The sequence below is a fragment of the Vipera berus genome (genome assembly GCF_964194415.1).
Source record: "Vipera berus genome assembly, chromosome: 2".
Classification (NCBI taxonomy): Eukaryota; Metazoa; Chordata; class Lepidosauria; order Squamata; family Viperidae; genus Vipera; species Vipera berus.
Window position 1 is genome coordinate 156,026,390 of NC_138203.1, and position 19,743 is coordinate 156,046,132.

Here is a 19,743-nt window from a genome sequence, read left to right on the forward strand (position 1 = left end):
AAAGATGCCATTTGTTTTCACACTTAACTGTTGCAATTATTGGAATGATAATGCTTGGTTTAGACCCCAAAGCCAATGACCCCCAAGATAGGACAGCCCCAGAGCAATTCTAAAGGGCTGCAAAGTACTTATGTAGAAAAAAAATCTTTATCTGACAGATAATATTGTGGCAGGAGAGGCTTCAGTAGCAGACAGCATGATTTGAAAAAGCTGCTCTTAGTTAAATTTCTAAAGAAGAAAAAGAATTCAAATTAAAATGATAAAGGTAAACACATGGGGAAAATAAAAACATATGGATGGAGACAAAGACAATGAAAGACACACAATGATTATTTCAAGTTCTAGTTTTATTTAACTAAGGGGAATAAAATGGGGGAAAAGTATGACAAGTCTGAATAATAAAAAGACAACCCATTGCTTGTAATTAAAACAAGGTGAAGCACATTTTATTTTTAACAGAAAACAAAAAGCAGTAACAGTATTCATCTTCTGGATCGTATATGCTAACCAAGTGACAATGGAAGACAGCATGGACAACAACATGGTTTCAACTGTTTTATTTAATTCTTAGGAAATGTTGTAATTTAGTTGTAAAGTCATTCCACCTGAACTAGAACATACCTATCATGTGCATGCCATTCTAGGAAAAAAAATGACATAATGGCTAATGAATGGTTTCTCAACATCTTAGCAAAACTGAAAAGAATCATGGCAAGAGTTAGATCAGCTTGGGTCCCCTTCCATGGTCAAACAAGCAGGTATAGAAATAAAGATAGTGTCTTAGTCCTGCCTGCAGAAACACTGAATTCCTATTGTAATTATGAGAACTGGAAAGCAAAAAGAAAGCCTATTCTTGCTTGTTAAGGATCAGGAGATCGAGGGCTGCTGTATTGTGTGGTTTGATGTTCTGTATATGCAGGGCTTTTTTTGTCACAGAATGCACGGAATGGAGTTCCGGCACCTTTTTTCGAGTTGTGTTCTTTTCCTATTGTCGCCCTTCCTATCCCCATTTGCTTTTGAAAATGCCCCGCTGGCGGTACGGTGCGAGTCAGGTCCCCTCTGATGCTGTCTGCCTCCTCTAGCAGGAGTCATGAGGCGCCGGAGCACCACAGCCAGAGTGTGGCTTGATTGGCTGGGTCGGACCATGTGGTGTGGAAGCCGATGGTGGCGGTGGGAGACACATAAACATGGAGGCCCTCTTTCATGAGAGGGTGAGTGAGCCTTTTGCCTTCCCATACAGAAGGTGGGGTATGAGGTTAAAAAGAGGCAAAGCGAGAGGAAAGAAAGGCAGCTGGCGTGGAAGCTTGCCCGACAGCAAACCTTTGCTGTTTCAGTTACTTGGGTAGTTCAAAAGCTGGGATGTCTACGAAAATCTCTTTTTAGTTTTTATACTTTATAATCAAACTGCAGAGGGGAAGAATAAGAATAAAGCCAATGTCTTGTGATTTGGAGGTGTCATTATTAATAATATATATTAAGTATGTATTGGTCAGATGTAAAGGTAGACCTACAATATGAGGTTTAATCAGATCTATTTATTAAATTGGGTTTAACTTAAAAGGTAAATGAAAAGTAATCTGTTCATTGACAAAATTTCAACTTTAATTTGTTTCAAGTCAATATCCATATTAAACTCCAAATGTAAATTTTTCCACCTTATTTGACAACTTCTTAAAAATAATTCAATCTTTTACAAGCAACTAAAGTTTGTTTTATTGGGCCAATTTCATTCCACATAGAAAGCTATTTCTATTGCTATTTCCAGACGAGTGTTAAGACCTAGCTTTGCCAGTTAGCATGGTGGGGGATGTCTAAAAGTATGATGCAACCTTGGGGATAGCTACTGGCTTAAGGAAACTCTTCCTGCCTTGTTAATCTTTTAGCCTTTTCAATTTTTAACTTTGGTTTATATTTTTACTTGTAAGCTTTAAATGGTTCTTAATCCTGTTTTTAATTATGCTTTTATTCATGTGTTCATATGGTTTCATTATGATGTTGTAAAATTCGCAGTCACTTAAGTGAAATGGGTGATGCAGAAATGAAATGAAATTTAAATAAATAAATAAATAAATAAATAAATAAATAAATAAATAAATAAATAAAGAAAGAAAGAAAGAAAGAAAGAAAGAAAGCAAGCCAGCCAGCCAGCCAGCCAGCCGTAATCTAGCACAAAGAATCTGCCAAAAAGACCAGGCTGCTAAGAAGCTTTTGCAAACTGGGTTGCTCCTTCCTTGATACTTCTACTTCGGGAGCAATGTGTATTTGTGCATGCATCTCTAAAATTGGGTTTCTTCATTATTCTTAGCTGGGGAAGCTGACTCCCACCTTGTGCCTGAGACTTCCAGCCTAAGGCTTGTGAACAATGCATACATCTCTGTTGGGGTGGCTGGCAATTCCTATGGTTATAGTATGCTAGAGGCCATAATCTATTATTAGTCTTCTTTAAGATATACTCAAACATAGGATATATACTATACATTTTCTAAATAACTAATGTATTACTAAAGAATCCCTGAAAAGATTCTAAGGAGCCCTGAAGTTACCCCCCCCCAAAGACTTTCAAAACATTATTTTGGTGTGTTATATAGCTACAGTGTTGACCTTTTTAAACAGATAGAACATTTTAATTAATCTCCATAGCTGCATTTTCAAAGTTGAGAGTCTCATGAAGCTCTGCCTAAATTATAGCAGTGCTGCTGGGCTACATTTAGATTTCTTTGATCTAACAGAAATTATCACTCCTAGGATTGTTTTAAGATCACATCCTTGGTATGTTCTCATGGCCTTTTTGACGATGGTATTCTAGTTCTGCCAATATCACAGAGATTCCCAAACCATTCCTTGTATTTTGCAACCGATGATGAAAAGCAGTGACAAAAAAAAGGTCAAAACTGAAAGTCAGCCTAAACCCAGCTAGATCAAATGATAGAAATAGTATCTGCATGACTGAACTAACTTCCTGAAAATAAATGAAACGTACTGAGAAGTTGTATGAGCCTCAATTCCACTTAGTTGTTCAAAAACCACTGTAATATTTCAAGCACATACTGACTATGATTAATAGCTGTAGATTATTTAAACAAAAGGTCAAGCCCTGCAATTCATCTTCACCTTTCAGCTGGAGAAGCATTTAAGTTTTGCTGACGTTGCTCATAGTGAATGCAAGGGGAAAAAATACACTTCTTCTGGCATTTCCAATCACTTACTTCAAGGGCTTTTGACCTCTGTCTGCTTTGAGACACATGGCAGTCAAGCCTCTATGACAGGCATATGCAGGTAATCCTTGTTTTATGACATTTGGGATCAGAATTTCTGCTGCTAAGCAGGAAAACTAATTACATGGAACACCAATGTAAATATAATACGTTCAGAAATTACACACAAAAAACTGCTGTCTAGAAAAGCCCAACAGATACTGCATTGTCATGTATGTACATTAGAAAGCTTCTTCTTATACTCCATTATTGCATTCTTTGAGACTAAGTGGAATAACCCTTCTGCACTGAACAACCAATAGTATTCAAACCGTGGAATTTGGTGGCTGGTGTTAATCTTATCCATTAGAGAGCATATCCTTTAAACTATCTATCTATATTATTAAAACTCTCCTGTTAGTCTGACTGTAACCTTTAATTGCACAAAACAGTGCATCATAAGGTAATAATTTTTTAATCCATGGACCTCTAATGGGATAACTTAAAGAGTGTATCCAAAATCCAGGACCCGTGACTCCCGTGGGATTGAAATTTGGCAGAGTTGTGACTAACTCAGTACCGTCATACCGCTGCATTGCTGCAGCCAGCTGTACTCATGTGATTGCAATTTCCAAAACTCCTTGCCAGCTTCTCACAAGGAAGGGAATGGGAAGTTGGCAGAAAATCAGAAGACACTCTCTTTCCTGCTGTTTCTTTACCCGCCTACGGTCATTCTGTTTCTCTGTTTGGGTAAGGAAATATCTCTGAAATATTGACCCAACAGGTTATGAGTTGTCTAGTATAAAATACATTTGTCCAGTAGAATTGTAAAATCCACTAAGGGCTTTCCTTTAAATGGTAACCATGCAAATGATTAAGCATCTGGGCACCTAGGATCTTTACATTCCTTAGGAAATCTGAAATATCTGCCCCAAAGAAAGATGCTATCCTATTACTGCATATTAAAGTGGATCGTTGTAATTAAACCTAAAAAAGAATCTGTACATTATCTGCAAACATTTTCTAAAATGAAAGTAAAACACAACCCATTGTATAGAACCATTCTGAACAGGAAAAGACGATTAAATGACATTAAGGGGTTATATCATAAAGTAAATCTGGATTATGCACAATCATTTAAATGTGTCCACTAGTCTCCTTCCTCAAGGCCTGCTCCTTATCAAATTCCTGAGTTGTTCTCTAGGCAATGACCAGATAAGAAGATTCTGATCTGGCTGATGTATTGCAATAGGATGCTTCAGCCTTTTTTCTTTTGTTATTGACAGGCATAGAGAGGCCAGGCAGCTGGTTGCCATGGCATCCAGACTTTGTAGTGTTTGTAGAAGTGGGAGGGAAGTTTATAGAAAACACGGTGTAAAGTGAGCTGAGCTGATATGAAAAGCATCACTGCCACACTCGTAAGGGGACTTTTTTTGCCACCTGCGTTCTAGGATTCTGTCATCAGCAGAAGGGACACTGTTCTGGATACCATGGCAACAGCCAACTGTAGATGGAAGGAAGGCAAGTGGGGGGGGAGAAAGAGAGAGAGAGAGACAGAGACACACAGAGAGAGAGATTGCTAATGATGAAACCCCAGTGGCACCTGCAGGCCAGGAGGAGGAAATGCAGCCCTACATAGAGCCAGCATCCTCCTCCTGGCTCTGTGGGTTTTCTCCTGCCATGGGCCCTCCAGCCCTATTGGGACCCTATTTAGCAGGTGGGGCCTCCTGCTTGAGCTGGCTTCTGCGATCCAGCTTGCTCATAACCTGGGTGATGTCCACATTGGTGGCGGCTTCTCTAGCTTTGGCTTCTTCCTCCAGCTGCCTCAAGAGGATGGGGCTGGGACTGGAGCGCAGGTGCTTGCGGACAAACGGATTGTAAGAGCTGAACAGGAAACAAATCAAAGCCAGAAGGTTACTATAATCATTATGATCATTATTAATTAACATATTTCTACCGCCTTTCAATAAAGCGATGGAAAACTGCAAAAGCGCCTTTCAGGTATAAAACCAATCTACTACAGATTTTAGCTCACAAAGGCTCATGTCTCTTAATACATTTGTTAGTCAGAAAGAGTACTCCTGTATCAGGATTCCTATCATAGAGTCCTCTCTTTTCTCACAATGTCTACAATTAGTTTTAAGTTAATGGTGAATATTTGTCCAACTGAATTCAGCATATGCCTCACCGTCTCGAGGCAGCCCAGTCTAAAATTAAAACAACTTGGAAAGAGCAATTAAACTCAGAAAGCCTTTTTCATGAAAACCTAGCCAGAATATCCAGCATTTGTGTGGGTTTGCATAAAACCCTAAACAGATGCACAAACATTCTGGCCCTCATCCAGAAATGTTGGAATTGTATCAGAATGGGAGCTTCATCACTTTTCCATCTATCTAAATTTTACACTAATATATTATAGAAAGTTAAGAAATGCTTTAAAATAGAAGGGAGAAAGAAAATTAGCAAAACCCTTTCGGGTTAACAAAAATGTATTTAACACTGAGGCAGATCTATACTTGATCCCTTTTATTGCTCATTGTAAATATTTATTGCAATAAACAATCCTGCGATAAGGATTATAGGTAAGTATTTCAGAAAGATGCTAACTAAATAGTATTCTACAAGCTCAGTAATCTGCAAAACTATGAACAAGTATCTTTTTTGAGCAGTTAGTCCTTGACTTACAACTTCCATTTAGTGACCATTCAAAGTTACAACGGCATTGAAAAAAGTGACTTATGACTGTTTTTTCTTTGCAGGCTAATTCTGCCAACTGCCAGGAGCTTGATCCTGACCGGCTCAAGGTTGATTCAGCCTTCCATCCTTCTGACGTTGGTAGAATGAGGACCCAGATTGGCTATATGCTGACTCTGTAAACTGCTTAGAGAGGGCTGTAAAGCCCTGTGAGGTGGTATATAAAGCTAAATGCTATTGCTATTTTCATACTTACAACTTTTGCAGCATCCCCATGGTCACAAGATCAAAATTGGGATGCTTGACAACTGGCATGTATTTATGATGGTTGCAGTGTCCTGGGGTCATGTGATCATCTTTTGTGACCTTCTGACAAACAAAGTCAATGGGGAAGCCAGATTCACTCAACAAAAGCATTACTTATTTAACAACTGCAGTGACTCATTTAACAAGTATGGCAAGAAAGATTGTAAAGTGGGGCAAAAATCACTTAACAACTGCCTTGCTTAGCAATGGAAATTTTGGGCTCCATTGTGATTGTAAGCCAAGGACTATTTGTACTATTTTAGTATGTGGGTTAGGACGCTGAGCTTGTCGATCAGAAGGTCGGCAGTTTGGCGGGTCGAATGAGTGCCACGTAGCAGAGTGAGCGCCTGTTACTCGTCCCAGCTTCTGCCAACCTAGCAGTTAGAAAGCACGTAAAAATGCAAGTAGAAAAATAGGGACCACTACGGTGGGAAGGTAACAGCGTTCCGTGCGCCTTTAGCGTCCAGTCATGCCAGCCACATGACCACGGAGACGTCCTCGGACAAGCGCTGGCTCTTCGGCTTTGAAACGGAGATGAGCACCGGCCCCTAGAGTCGGAAACGACTAGCACGCATGTGCGGGGGAACCTTTACCTTTACCTTTTAGTATGTAACATGCTTGGCAAAATATGTTCAGCAAATATATTAATAAAATCACGATCAATTATAGTTGGATCTAGCTAGAACAGTCTTTCTAAGAATTAGAAAGTTAAAGTTAAGTTCACTTGATTCTAAACTGATCTTTAATGAGATCTTTCTCATCCTATTATATGTTGAGGAAGATTGGGGAAATTACCATGATTGTCAGAAAGCAACTGTCATGATTTTTCACTCCTTGCATATTGGGGCCGTGCAAAGTCTTTGAAAAGAATACATCCAAAATACATGCAAAACACCCCTTTTTGAACAGGCTTGTCTTTTCCAGGCTTGCATGGCTCCTTCAGAAGTCAATTCTGTGTCTCATACCACGTGAAGTGGCTAGGCATGTCTATACTGTCTTATGCAAATGATTCAAGTTAAATATATACATGCTATGTTTCATTGATATGAAATCACTTCCAAAGGCTATTAGGGAAGCATCTAACTTCTAATTCTATGACATCTTAGAAATGTAAAATAGAATGTGTGATTTTCTCTCTTTTAGGTAATTTTCATCTTTTTTTTCCTCTTATGAAATAGTTAGATAAGTACTAAACCTTAATATTTAAAAATATTTATTTATTATTAACTTTATTTGCTGCCAATTTCGCAGTTCAAGGCGACTCTCAGTGGCATGATGTCTCTGATTATCAAGCTGGAAGTCAGACATTTTTTCCTCAGGGAAAGAGCACCTTAAAATGTGCAAATGTATAAATAATAATCATTTTCCTTTAGTTCCTAATTTAAACCAACAATGAAGAAATGTAATTAAGCCTCAGATGACTTGCCTTTTTTTAACTGTTTCTTGCGGTACAACTGCCTTGGACAACATTTCTTTGTATACCGGAGACTTCAAATAGCGACCATAAGAATCCTACTAGGGAAAAGAAAGGGCAACTGGTAGTTGTAGATTGCAAGCATCCTAATTAAAATCATTTCTCTATACAGCTGTTTAGGAGTCAAAGAGGCTGGGAGTGGAGGCATCAAGAGAATATTCTCACCAAGAAGCACAAGAAAACATCTCTTCTCAATGTTAAATATGCATCCTGAAAAACCACTGGTTAAATTAAAGCTCACATGGTTAGAATTCACACACACAGTAACAAACAAATAAAAAAGAGGCAAGGAAGATGTTTTCTCAGATGCTGAAATATACAACAGGGGTTGGGAAAGACATTGTCTATTGTTGTTGGTGTTATTTTCTATTGAGCATTGAACCCAGAGCTGCTGTTGAAAAATGGGTAGCCGTGTAAATTGAGTAAAATAAAATGAGGAAATAACAGAACAATTGTGGCAAAAGAAAGGTAGTACCAATTACAATAGGTGCCTTGGGCGCAGTCCCAAAACAACGAGAGCACCACTTGAACACCATCGGCATTAACAAAATCACCATTTCCAACTGGCTACCTATGTACAAGTACCCTATAAGCAGGTTATGTAATAATGATTGGATGAGATACTAATATATTAGACTTTTCCTTTGAACAACTGGAATGCTGAGCAAATCGTTTTTGTTTCTTATGCTACTAAAACAGTCATAAGATGGAAGAGAGGAATTGAGTAAAATAATGGTATACTAAAACTTTTGGGTAACAACTTATTATGGTTGGTCACAGTCAGCCATATGTTTGGATTTGGCATTTTTATCCGCCTATTGAGTCCTTCCCAAGGACTTGGGATAGGCAGATGTTGCTGTTTGATTATGTGAAAGGTATAGTAGAATGTAAGCTGTTCCAAGTAAAGCTGCCTTTTGCAATTGATGGATGGTGGTTTTGTCAATGTCCACAGAGTGAGAGCTGGTGTGAAGGACCACAGGGAGGTGGCAGTTTCGCAGATAGGAATGAGCACATTCAGAAAGGGGGCGGGGAGGGACAAGTGGCAGCACACCCCAGAGATGTAGGTAGGAGATAGAGAAAGGAGTCTGGATAGAGTTCCCTAGAACAGGGGTAGGCAACCTTGGCTCTTTTATGACTCGTGGACTTCAACTCCCAGAATTCCTGAGCCACCATGGCTCAGCTTGGAAACTTCTCCCTTTCCCCTCAGCATGGCTGGCTCAGGAATTCTGGGAGTTGAAGTCCACGAGTCATGAAAGAGCCAAGGTTGCCTACCCCTGCCCTAGAATCTCCCAAGGTATATCTGCCAGGCTGACACTAGCAAGTATTTAGTCTGGCAAGGTTCAATCTGAAATATGCAAGCAAAAAAACAACAACCCTGAACTCTGGCTGAATTATTCCATGCTGTTCTTGGGCTTAACCTGACATGAGCTAAAGTCTATTCTGCCCCATTCAGATCTGAACAGCCTCCAGACACTGGGTCAAGGCATTGACAGCGTCACCTGTGCCATCTGGGTTGACAAACAGTGCTGAGTATCAGCAGCACATTGATAATACCACACCTCAAACTGGTGGATGACCTTACCTGGTGTTGTCATGTAGAAGGTGAAGAGGAGAGGAGAGAGCATCAAGTTCTGAGGCACCCCACACAAGGGGCTGCAGATGTAATCTCTCCTCATTGTCTCCAACTGGAACTGACTACTGTACTAAGGAAGGAGATGAACCACTAGAACACACTGCCTCCCACTCCTAACCCTCACAACTGGTTCACAAGGATTGTGTGGTCAATAATATTGAAAGCTGCTAAGGGATCAAGGAGTACCACGCCCATCCTGGTTCTGCTGAAAGATCAACAGCAAGTGTGACCAGCACTGTCTCTGTAATATACCCTGGCCTGAAGCCACACTGAAATGCTTCCAGAAATCTGTTTGCTCTAAGATCCTCTAAAGCTGTCATCAACCACCAGAAAGGGGAGATTGGAAACTGTCCAATAATTCTCCAACAGGGAAGGGTCCAGAGCTGATGTCTTGAGGAGGGGGCATAGCATTGCCTCTTCAAGGCTGATGGGACCACCACCACCACCCATCAAAGAGGCTGAAACCACCGCATGAACCCACACTGTGTTCACCTGTCCTAACAAAGAGGAAGCTAGACTAATAGATATAAGGACTTTGTCCACTCCAATGCCCAGGATATCTCAGTTCCTAAAAAACTGAATTTTCCTCTTGAAAAACTTATCTTTGTATGAAAGTCATTCACTTTATATAATGAAAATCATGTGGAATCAACCCCAAATTATCTTTCCTCACACAGAGATGTTCCAATGTGTTCTCTTTGGAGCAACACGCAAGAGATATTTGTCTATATCTAGGTGTGTGTATACAGCAGGGACCCCTATCCCCAGTCTGTGGACCAGCACTGGGCTGTGGCATGCCAGAAACTGGGCATCGTGAACAAGTGAAGCCCTATCAGTGGGATGCAGACAGCATACAAAACCATGCCCCTTCCAGTCTGTAGAAAAACCTCTCTCCACAGACCCAGTCTCTGGTGCCCAAAAGGTTGGGGGCTGCTGGTATATAGCATATTTGTTAATATCTTTTTTGTTTCCTTCAAAAATATCTAGGTAGCTGGGATGGAAACTCAAATGACCAACCTTTTTCATGAGCATGTAAATATGAGTCTGTGCAGCATCTAAGACATAACGTTGAGGGTTTTTGAGGCCTCTGACTGTAATGCCCATAGTCGTGCTATCGATATTAATCCAACGTCTTGCTCCTGGAGCCAAGAATGTTCTAGAATTGAAAATTATAAGGAGGAAAAATATTTAATAAAATCAGGGAGATGGGATTTTTTCCCCATAAATAAAATGCTTTTATTCTTTTTTGAATATGAACTGATATTGTATCAGTTTCACATATCTCAAATATTATTTTAATAGCCAATAATATACAGAATTAATATCACAGAACATAACAACTATCACTGGAACCTTAACATATTTTCACCATCTCCAGCTAACATTTTGGTTAGGCTGTAGACTTCGTCAATGAAAAAATGTCAGATTTTATGGCTAGCTGACCAAAAATAATGTGGGATAACAATCAAATAAATAAACAAGATAGAAGAATTCTCAATAATAGCCTGATACTATTAGATTCTATTGTTGGACACAGTTCTTTATTTCCATTATAGTATAATATGATTATATTCTTAGACTGTATTCTCACTGTCATTCCTTTCACTACTTAACCACAAAATACAGAAATGGAACTAAACAGAACAAGGAAAGTTACTAGAAAGATTCAAACTAGAATATGCTCACTTGTAAATTTCTTCTGCTTTTTCTTTCGCTTTAGATTGATCTCCATACTTCAAATCTTCACAAGCTTCCCAAAATCCCAGATTCTCCCCTGAATTAAACAGGAACGAAAAACAGCATTTTTAAAATTAAATTTATACACCCCCTATCTCAGAGGTCCCCAACCTTTTGGGCACCAGGGACCGGTTCTGTGTGTGGTTTTGTGTGCTGCCTGCATCTCATGGATGGGGCTTTGCTTGTTTGTGCGGCCTGGTTGCTGGCATGCTGCGGCCCAGTACTGGTCCACGGACCGGGGATTAGGGACCCCTGCCCTATCTCATTACCGAGAGCAACTCTGGGCAACGTTTTATGATATCAACTCTTGTAAGACAATATTAAAAACAGAATAATGTAAGTCTAGAGTAACCATACTAAGACCATAACCAGACTTCTAGAACATTAGCAGAAGTAATTTTTCTGACTCCATTCTCCAAATCAAAACAATTTCCCATAAACATGAGAATTATTTTCCCTGGTATATGGCCATCAGATTACACCCTATTTTATTCATGAATGTCCCAAACCAGGGGGATTTGTAAAGGGCCAAAAAAAATAATGTTGTTGAGCCCTTTTACTAAACCACAAAGATTCTGTTATGCCTCGAGTATAAAATGTCTTCCCCTCTCACAGACAAAATGTATAATAAGTCACGCTTTATTCTTGTTATTAATAGCTGCAATGTAATCCCACATCACCTTACAAATAATTAAGGGATTAAATCACTTTCTCTATGTAAAATTCCTCTCAGTTTGCTGTGGGTGACATCAGTGACTTCAGATTGTATAGAATACCTTGACATGTGGAAAAGCAGGCTCATCTTCATACCTACCACTAAATTCCTTCTTCAGGAACAGCTGGAAACTCTGACGTCCTTTGGGGTCTTTCATCAGCTCACTAAAGTTTAAGGCCCATTTCTCCACTCGCGTCTTGGTGGGGATTTCTACCCTGCCCAAAGAGAGAAAGTCTCCTTTAAATTAACATTGATTTCATGAACCTGCCCATGTGTTTATTTATAAACAAACAGTGCTGTTTGTCCCTGAAATCAATTCTTTTGAGATTTTCTATTTTGTTTTGAGTTTTGACAGAACCGAGAACTCTGCCTGTCCTTCCTTAACAAATGGGTATTCACACTTGAGTATCTTGGCTGCTTTTGACTGGTTTTTCCTCAGACTTCTAATGTAATGACCAGGACAAGTCAGAGTGTCCCTCAGGTCAAGCTTGACTCATAGTTAACTACAGGGACGCAGAAATATTATTTTCTTACCAGAAATGTTGTTTTCTTAGCAAAAAACAAAAATGGTTTACCATTTTCTGACAACAATTTCCCAGCTTCCCAGTCTAATCTATATTCTGTGATAGCAGTATCGAGACCCATCCTTGCTTAACTTTTTCAAGCTAGCCAAAGTTGGCTAGGTATTGCTATATAAAATAGCCAGTGATTATGAATTGTAATATTTATTAGGATCATTATAGAAACATATTTCCCTTTAATTTAGGCAATTTCTTCACTTTGTCATTTTTTATTTTTCTACTATAGATAAAGCATGGATCCAAATTACATTTTGGAAAATGCACACTGCAGACAGATGGATTAAATTTTGTGGTGGCATCTGCAATGTGGATTGACAAGATCTTCCCACAGATAAGCATTAAAATCACCCATTCTAAATTATAATGTAAATTTAGAGTTTACATTTGTCAGAATGTTTATTCAACTAAGAAATGTCTCCTCTCCTTTCCAAAGGTGCAGCCACAGTTGACAAAACAGAAAAATAGAAAGAAAGATTTCAGTAGGTTTCAAAAAGTGATAACTGACTACTTCTATAGCACCAACTATTCTATTTTGCCCATTTTTTTCTTACCTTCTGCTTGCTAAAGCAGGCAGAAAAACAGGAAAACATTATATGAAAGAAAGAAGCACAACAGCGCCTTCTTGCTTTGCCTGAACACTAGAGCAGGAATGTCTCTAGATAAAATAATGTAACTTCTCCTGCCTCCACCTTAGTAAGCAAGAAGAGGTAAAAGGTAAAGGTTTCCCTGTCCAGTTGTGTCCAACTCTAGGGCACGGTGCTCATCTCTGTTTCTTGGCTGAGGGAGCTGGCGTTGTCCGAAAACAATTTCCATGGTCATGTGGTTATAGGCCAAAGGCACACATAGAAATTTTTAAACCAAAAGTTGCTCTGATACTAAAATTGGACTGGAGGACATCCAGAGTTCCTTCCAACTCTATTATTCTGTTCTGTTATTCTTTCTATGATTGCGTGTATCCATCCCATCAAGCCCAAAGAAAGTCTGGAAAGTTATAGGATCTCCTGCCATGGGCTGGGGGTTGAACTAGAAGACCTCCACAATCTCTTCCAACCCTATTATTCTATGTTCTAAAACTAAAAGAAAAGAAAAAAAGCAAAAGCAAGTAAGAGTCAATGTATGTTAGGAGCTGAAATAAATGCAATACGTACAGTTTTGCATTGAGTTCCCAAAAATCCACATCATCAGAAACCCAAGGGTTGCTGGGCAGGCATCCTGAGATTATAGGGTCATTGGAGCTGAACTGTTCACAGTACTTCACTATTCTGAAAATATTAGAGACAAAAAACAGGGAAACATCTACATGCAGTTATTAGTCCAGAATAAATAGATGAATCAACGTTATTCACATTTCCAATGACATCCCAGCCAGGAGAACATTTCACTGTTGATATGATGCAATCAGTAACACTGCAGTTTCCTGGCTAGCATTATTATTGATGTGCCAGTGATATCGTTCTTGTTCTGTTGGGGGTTAAGAGATATGGGGGATCTCTGAGAAAATGGCTTCCAAGGTCTAATTATACTACACTTGAGTCTCTGCAGGTAACAGCACTTAGCCAACCTTATCTGGACTCAGAATTTAGACACGTTTGGGCCTGATTGCTATTTGGATGGGAGACATTTCAAGACACTACAAGACTGTCCCACTTCAGAATGCTACAATGGAGAAGATGTTTGAATGCATGCCCAAACATCAAAACACCAGCCATAGAAAGTTTGCATGATATAAAGAAAAAAATCTATCTTAATTTTATCCCAGATACAGCACTTCTCTATCTGGAGGATTGTTGTTTTGGCACGGGAAGTAATTCGAACATGGGATCCCTCACGCGCTGTTTGAAGACTAAGTACTGATTACATCAAAAAAAATTTCTAAACAAGTTCATTGAGGATTGAACCGTTGATATTGGGTTTCTATCGGCAAATGCTTGGGCTGGCAGATATTCAAGTCCACCTTACATTTTTAAGACAGTCAAAAACCTGGCTAGAATTCTGACGTTGATATGCTGTAGTTCAGGAATGCAGCTGGGATTTTCTATAAATCCTCCAAAGTACCTTCCAGCAATACTTGCTTATAGAAGCAACAAACTCTAGCTTTGGTTTTTTTGCAACTCTATGGTAATTTCCTGCTTATAGATGTTTCAGATGAAAATGATTATATCCACAGTAGTGCATATTTATTTATTTTTTTATTTTAATTCCATTTATATCCCGCCCTTCTCCGAAGACTCAGGGCGGCTTACAAGCTTAGCAGTAGCCTTCATTCTATGTATATGCCTGCTTATTAGGGCTTATGCCCATAACTGCTTATAAACTGCTTATGCCCATAACTCCTGGGGCTGCAAGGTTACATCATAAAGAAGAAATAACAATTAGTTTAGGAAATAATATGCAATAAATTCAGAACAGCTCCTTCCCACGGAGCTTAGGACTGCCCCCGACCTTCACTCATTTCGCAGGGACTTGAAAACCTGGTTTTTTGAGCTGTCTGGCCCAGACTGAGGGGTTTTAATTATTTATTAATGGGGTTTTAGTTTAAATTCAGGGACTTAATTTAATCTTAGTTTTAATCGATTTTAACTTTGTATGTTATGTATTTTTAATTTTTCCCTGTAAACCGCCCTGAGTCCTAGGGGAATAGGGCGGTATACAAATTTAAATAAAATAATAATAATAATAATAATAATAATAATAATAATAATAATAATAATAATGTCCCTCTCAGCGTACCACAATTCAGAAACAGAATGAAATATGCTGAAGTTACAGAAAAAAAATAAACAGTACAAGTATTTTCAGGTATTGCTCCTAGCACAATTAATCAGGAAAATACATTTATAGATTTTTTTTAAAATGCCCAACATTTGATGTGCTAAAAGAATAATAATTGTGGCTTTAAACAAATGTATGACTCAGAATCTTAGATCATAGCAGAAATGAGAAATTGATCACTAAGAATTCATATACAGATATAACAAGCAAACACAACCCTTTTGAACAGAGCAACATTTAAACTTGGTCCTTTTAAAACAGAAAGTTCACAGGCACATTTGGAAAATATCCTAATTGCTCTAAAATGGATTATTATCGTATAACATTATTCGATAACTATTTCTTTCAACAGGTAGGTGGATTGGAAATAATGCTAGTTATGAGTCAGAAGAACAAGCAAATAATGAAAATTTCAGTAGTGTGCATGGTTTATTTTTCAGCGATAGGTTTAGTTAAGATTTCCTCCCTCTCAGAAAAAGGGACTCTGTATGTCCATGAAGCGACGCTGCCCTGGAAAAACTAGAAAACTTCAACTACATCTCAATCTTTTTAAGTAGCTTTATGATGCACTCCCCACAAACTGGCAACTGAAAGTATGGAACTGAAGTTCCTGTTCAGAAGTCTAATTGCAGACAGCATGACTGTCCTGCTTATTAAAAATCCCAAGGAGCATCGCACAAGGTTACAACTATACATTTGTGGATGCTGGGAAACGTGGGAAGGAAACTTGTGAAGAGAAGGAGGAATGCAGTGCTTTTTTTGTAAAAGAAAAAGGTGCCGGAACTCACACATGTCATACAAGGTTCCATCCAAAAAAGGTGCCGGAACTCCGTTCTGGGCGTTCTATGACAAAAAAAGCCCTGGAGGAATGTATACATTTGTGTCAAAGATGCACCACTTAGGAGCTTGTTTCGATCAAGATGTCCAAAACATGACTTGCGCCCTCATCATCTCACATTACTGCCACATGTTTTAGATGGGGTTACCCTCAGTACTGATTCAGAAACTGTAGCTGGTCCTGACTGTTGACAAAGGAGAGAGTCCCAAAGATGGTTTTTCAAAAGGCAACTGGACTTTCTTGTTTTTCCTTGAAGATGTTTCACTTCTCATCCAAGAAGCATCCTCAGTTCCGGCTGAATGCTGGGGAATGGAAGGATTTATATTCCTTGCAGTTATCTGGCTGTTAGCACCATGAAGGTGGATCATTAGCTCTCTGAGAGTCATGGAGAGAGGTTTAGCAATTGACAGCTATGTTGAAGTTGCTACATTAGTTAACTATAAACCTCCAGATTGAATTCTGTCCCAATTTTAAAGTCTTACCTGCGCGCTTCTTTCTGAGAGTGTCTACTTCAAGTCCCCAACTGAGTGAGGTCAAAGGGGTGGGTTGAGGCCCCCATGCTATAGATCACCTTGCCTCCTGAAGTAAGGACAGCCCACCCATCCTCAGGTTAACTTTCACAAAACAACACAATCCTTCATATTGTAGGCTCTGGGAAAAACAGTAGACCTGCATGCTTTTATTTTTACGTATTGGTTTCTAATATTGATTTTAGTATACAATCCATCCTAAATCATGAGAAGTTGTATAAAAGTTGTATGAAAAGGATGAGATGGATGGATGATGAGACAGGGTATGTGTGCATGTGAGGTAAGAATATAAAATGTGTTTGTAACTAACGGACATAGAGAAAGGGAGAAAAGGAGGAAAAGACTATCTGAAAATGAAAGATGGAAACTTATGCAGTTCTCACTCAGTTATGTCCACTAATACTAGTGTGGCTTTCTTAAACAGTCACTTTTCATTAATGAATACATACATCTGTTCCTTTGGGGATTCTTAAAAAAAACACCTCCTCTGAATGAAGCTTAAGTATCATAGCAAACCTTTTCTAGCTTTAAAAAGGCAATTTCTGGCTAAATCTCTTCATCAAAAGTATTGGTTAAAAGCAGTGGTGGGATTCAGCCAGTTTGCACCACTTCGGCAGAACCGGTGTTGCCCAGGCCCAGAATAGACTTTCGGAAGCGGCATCCACACAAAAACCCAGTTGTTCACATATTTGAATCCCATCACTGGTTGAAAGACATACAAAATGTCAGTGCTTACCCTCCCAGAGAGACAGATGACTTTGTTGCAGTCTTCATGAGGGCCTGTTGGAGGTACATGATCTGTAAAGGCAGATATATTTTATATGTTAGCAGAACAGCAGATAATTGACTTCAAGCTTTATTCACTAAGAAATTATTGTTCCATAACATTGTGTGACCCACTCTTGCAAGAAATGGATACCCAGCAGGCAGATTCCTGAATTGTAGTTTAAGTCTTGATTAATTTTATTGTCTAGGAAAGAAGAGAGATAAACTAGAGACATTTTATTACAAGCTCGTTTCCATCACCTGCTATCCCTGGCCCATATTATTCCTACAAAGACTACAATTTAAAAGACAGAGAAACAAGAATGGCCCTAAAAGCAATGCAAGGATTAGACAAGGGTATAGTCTACTTGGAGGCACAACAAAAGGATTAACTTAAGCCTCACATGTGGAGGGACCAATTCAAAAGACACTTCAGTTTTGAAATGATTGCAATGACAAATAATAGTGCACTGATGTGAGTGAGAAGGAAGGATGGGGCTTAGGTAAACATTCAGCCCTCAGCCATTTTGGTATATTACATAGATCAAATGACTTTGTGTAAATGATATAGCATAAATGCACTCAATGTAATCATTTGAAAATTGGGGGTCAAAAGAAAAAAGTCAAAGGATTAGTTTTACTGTCAGGCAGAATACAGGCAGTCCTCAGCTTACAACCATTTGTTTAGTGACCATTTGAAATTACAATAGCTCTGAAAAAAGTGACTTATGAGTGTTTTTCACACTTACAACTTATGATCACATGATCAAAATTTGGACACTTGGTAAATGGCTAGTGTTTATGACATTTGCAGTGTTGCGGTGGTCGTGTGATCCCCTTTTGTGACCTGATGGGGAAGCCACTTAACAACTATTACTAACTTACTTGTAGTGATTCACTTAACAACGGTGGCAATAAAGGTCATAAAATGGGGCAAAACTCACTTAACCACAGCCTTGCTTAGCAATGGGAATTTTGGACTCAGCTGTTCTTATAAGTCAAGGGCTACCTCTAAAGTGATTAATAAGAACCAAATGTGGGCATCTGTAGAATATGTGTGCAGAGTATGAAACGAGCACCATCCTATCATGATGAAAATACTGTAGTGTATCTTACATACTTGTGCAGGCATTGCTACACAAAGAGTTAACAGTACGTTTTGTAACATGGTGTCACCATGTGTGTGTGTGTGTGTGTAGGGAGTTAAGGCGATGACCTTGGAGAAACGAGGCAGAGGTGATGTTTGCAAAAATATGCTTTAAGCCCAGGAAGCATAAGAATGAATTCAGTCAGGCTTTCAAGATTCTGTTAACACAGTTTATCCCGAAGAGGCAGAGTTCCAGTCAGATTTGTGGAATCTCTTTCCTGACCTGGACTGTCTGAAAAAGCTGAACAGTTTGTCATCACTCTGATGTCATCACAGTTTGCTATGGATGCCCACAGAAGCTAGTAACCAATTATTAAATGATGGCCAGAGATGGAATTGGAATATTCTACCTTAGGCCATATCATCTCTTAAGCCATTCTGAATGGTTGCAAGGGAGGAAGCCCTAACTGGAGGAAGATCCCAGGACAGCAGTACAGATAGTCCTCGATTTATGACTGGTCATTTTGCAACTGTTTGGATTTCCAACAGATCTACCTGGGTGTCACTTAGCGACCTAGATTCAAAGTTCTGACCTTTATCCTCCTGTGGTCATGTGACCAAACTTCAGGCACTAAGCAACCGGGCTGCATTTATAGCTGTTTGATACAGTATCCCATGGTCATGTGACTGCTTTTATGGCAGCTTTGCTGAAAACCAACATTTACTTCCAGTTTTTCAGCAAACCAGTACCCAGAATGAACCATTGGTTCAGTTAACAACTGTTATTATTATTTGCTTAACAATCACCGTAAAAAGATCACAAAATTGACCCACTTTACATCCGTGATGAGTTATGACTATGATGGACAGGTTCCATTACATTCATAATACGAGGAATACCTGTATTCAGTCTGTCTAAAAATGGAATTTGGGGGATACAGATTTTTTTAAAAAGCAAAAAGACTCCCAAGATTTTAACGTGCTCAAAAGGTGATTCTTGACAATCTCTGGTTCGCTAAATAAGATTTTTACATGTGCTATAAAATAAATACTCATGCAGATTATAATTAACAATATTCATTACAACAAATTACAATGAATTACCTCTGTCCTATATACATTAATTGTTTTTTTCTGTAAAACAAAGAAACACTGCATTGAAAAGAGTATCACAGTCTGTTTGACAATTAAAACATTTAGATTGGCAACAATCCACTTCATCTAACAAAATGTGAAGAAATTCCCCGGACTGAATGATTTTACTAAGTCTTATTTAATAGCTAGTAATGCCTGTTTCTTCTCAGCTTGTATGTGTGTATATATGTACATACACACACTCATACACAAACACATACACACACAACCCCAAAGTAAGACCTACCCCCAAAATAACTCCTAGTTTTGGGATGAGGCGCTC

General features: G+C 38.9%; 1 protein-coding gene across 1 annotated transcript in view; it reads right to left on the reverse strand.

The window, feature by feature from the left end:
• Positions 1-332: 332 nt before the first annotated feature.
• The window catches only part of RGS9 (regulator of G protein signaling 9), a 59,537-nt gene continuing 40,126 nt past the window's right edge, over positions 333-19,743 (reverse strand). Inside the window, exons 10-17 of the mRNA XM_081318558.1 lie at positions 19,431-19,460; positions 17,211-17,272; positions 13,483-13,596; positions 11,853-11,968; positions 10,988-11,075; positions 10,319-10,457; positions 7,621-7,706; positions 333-5,078 (exon numbers count right to left, since the gene is read on the reverse strand). Of these exons, the coding sequence (XP_081174684.1) occupies positions 4,901-5,078; positions 7,621-7,706; positions 10,319-10,457; positions 10,988-11,075; positions 11,853-11,968; positions 13,483-13,596; positions 17,211-17,272; positions 19,431-19,460 (813 nt within the window). The 3' untranslated portion in view covers positions 333-4,900. The remainder of the gene's footprint in view (positions 5,079-7,620; positions 7,707-10,318; positions 10,458-10,987; positions 11,076-11,852; positions 11,969-13,482; positions 13,597-17,210; positions 17,273-19,430; positions 19,461-19,743) is intronic.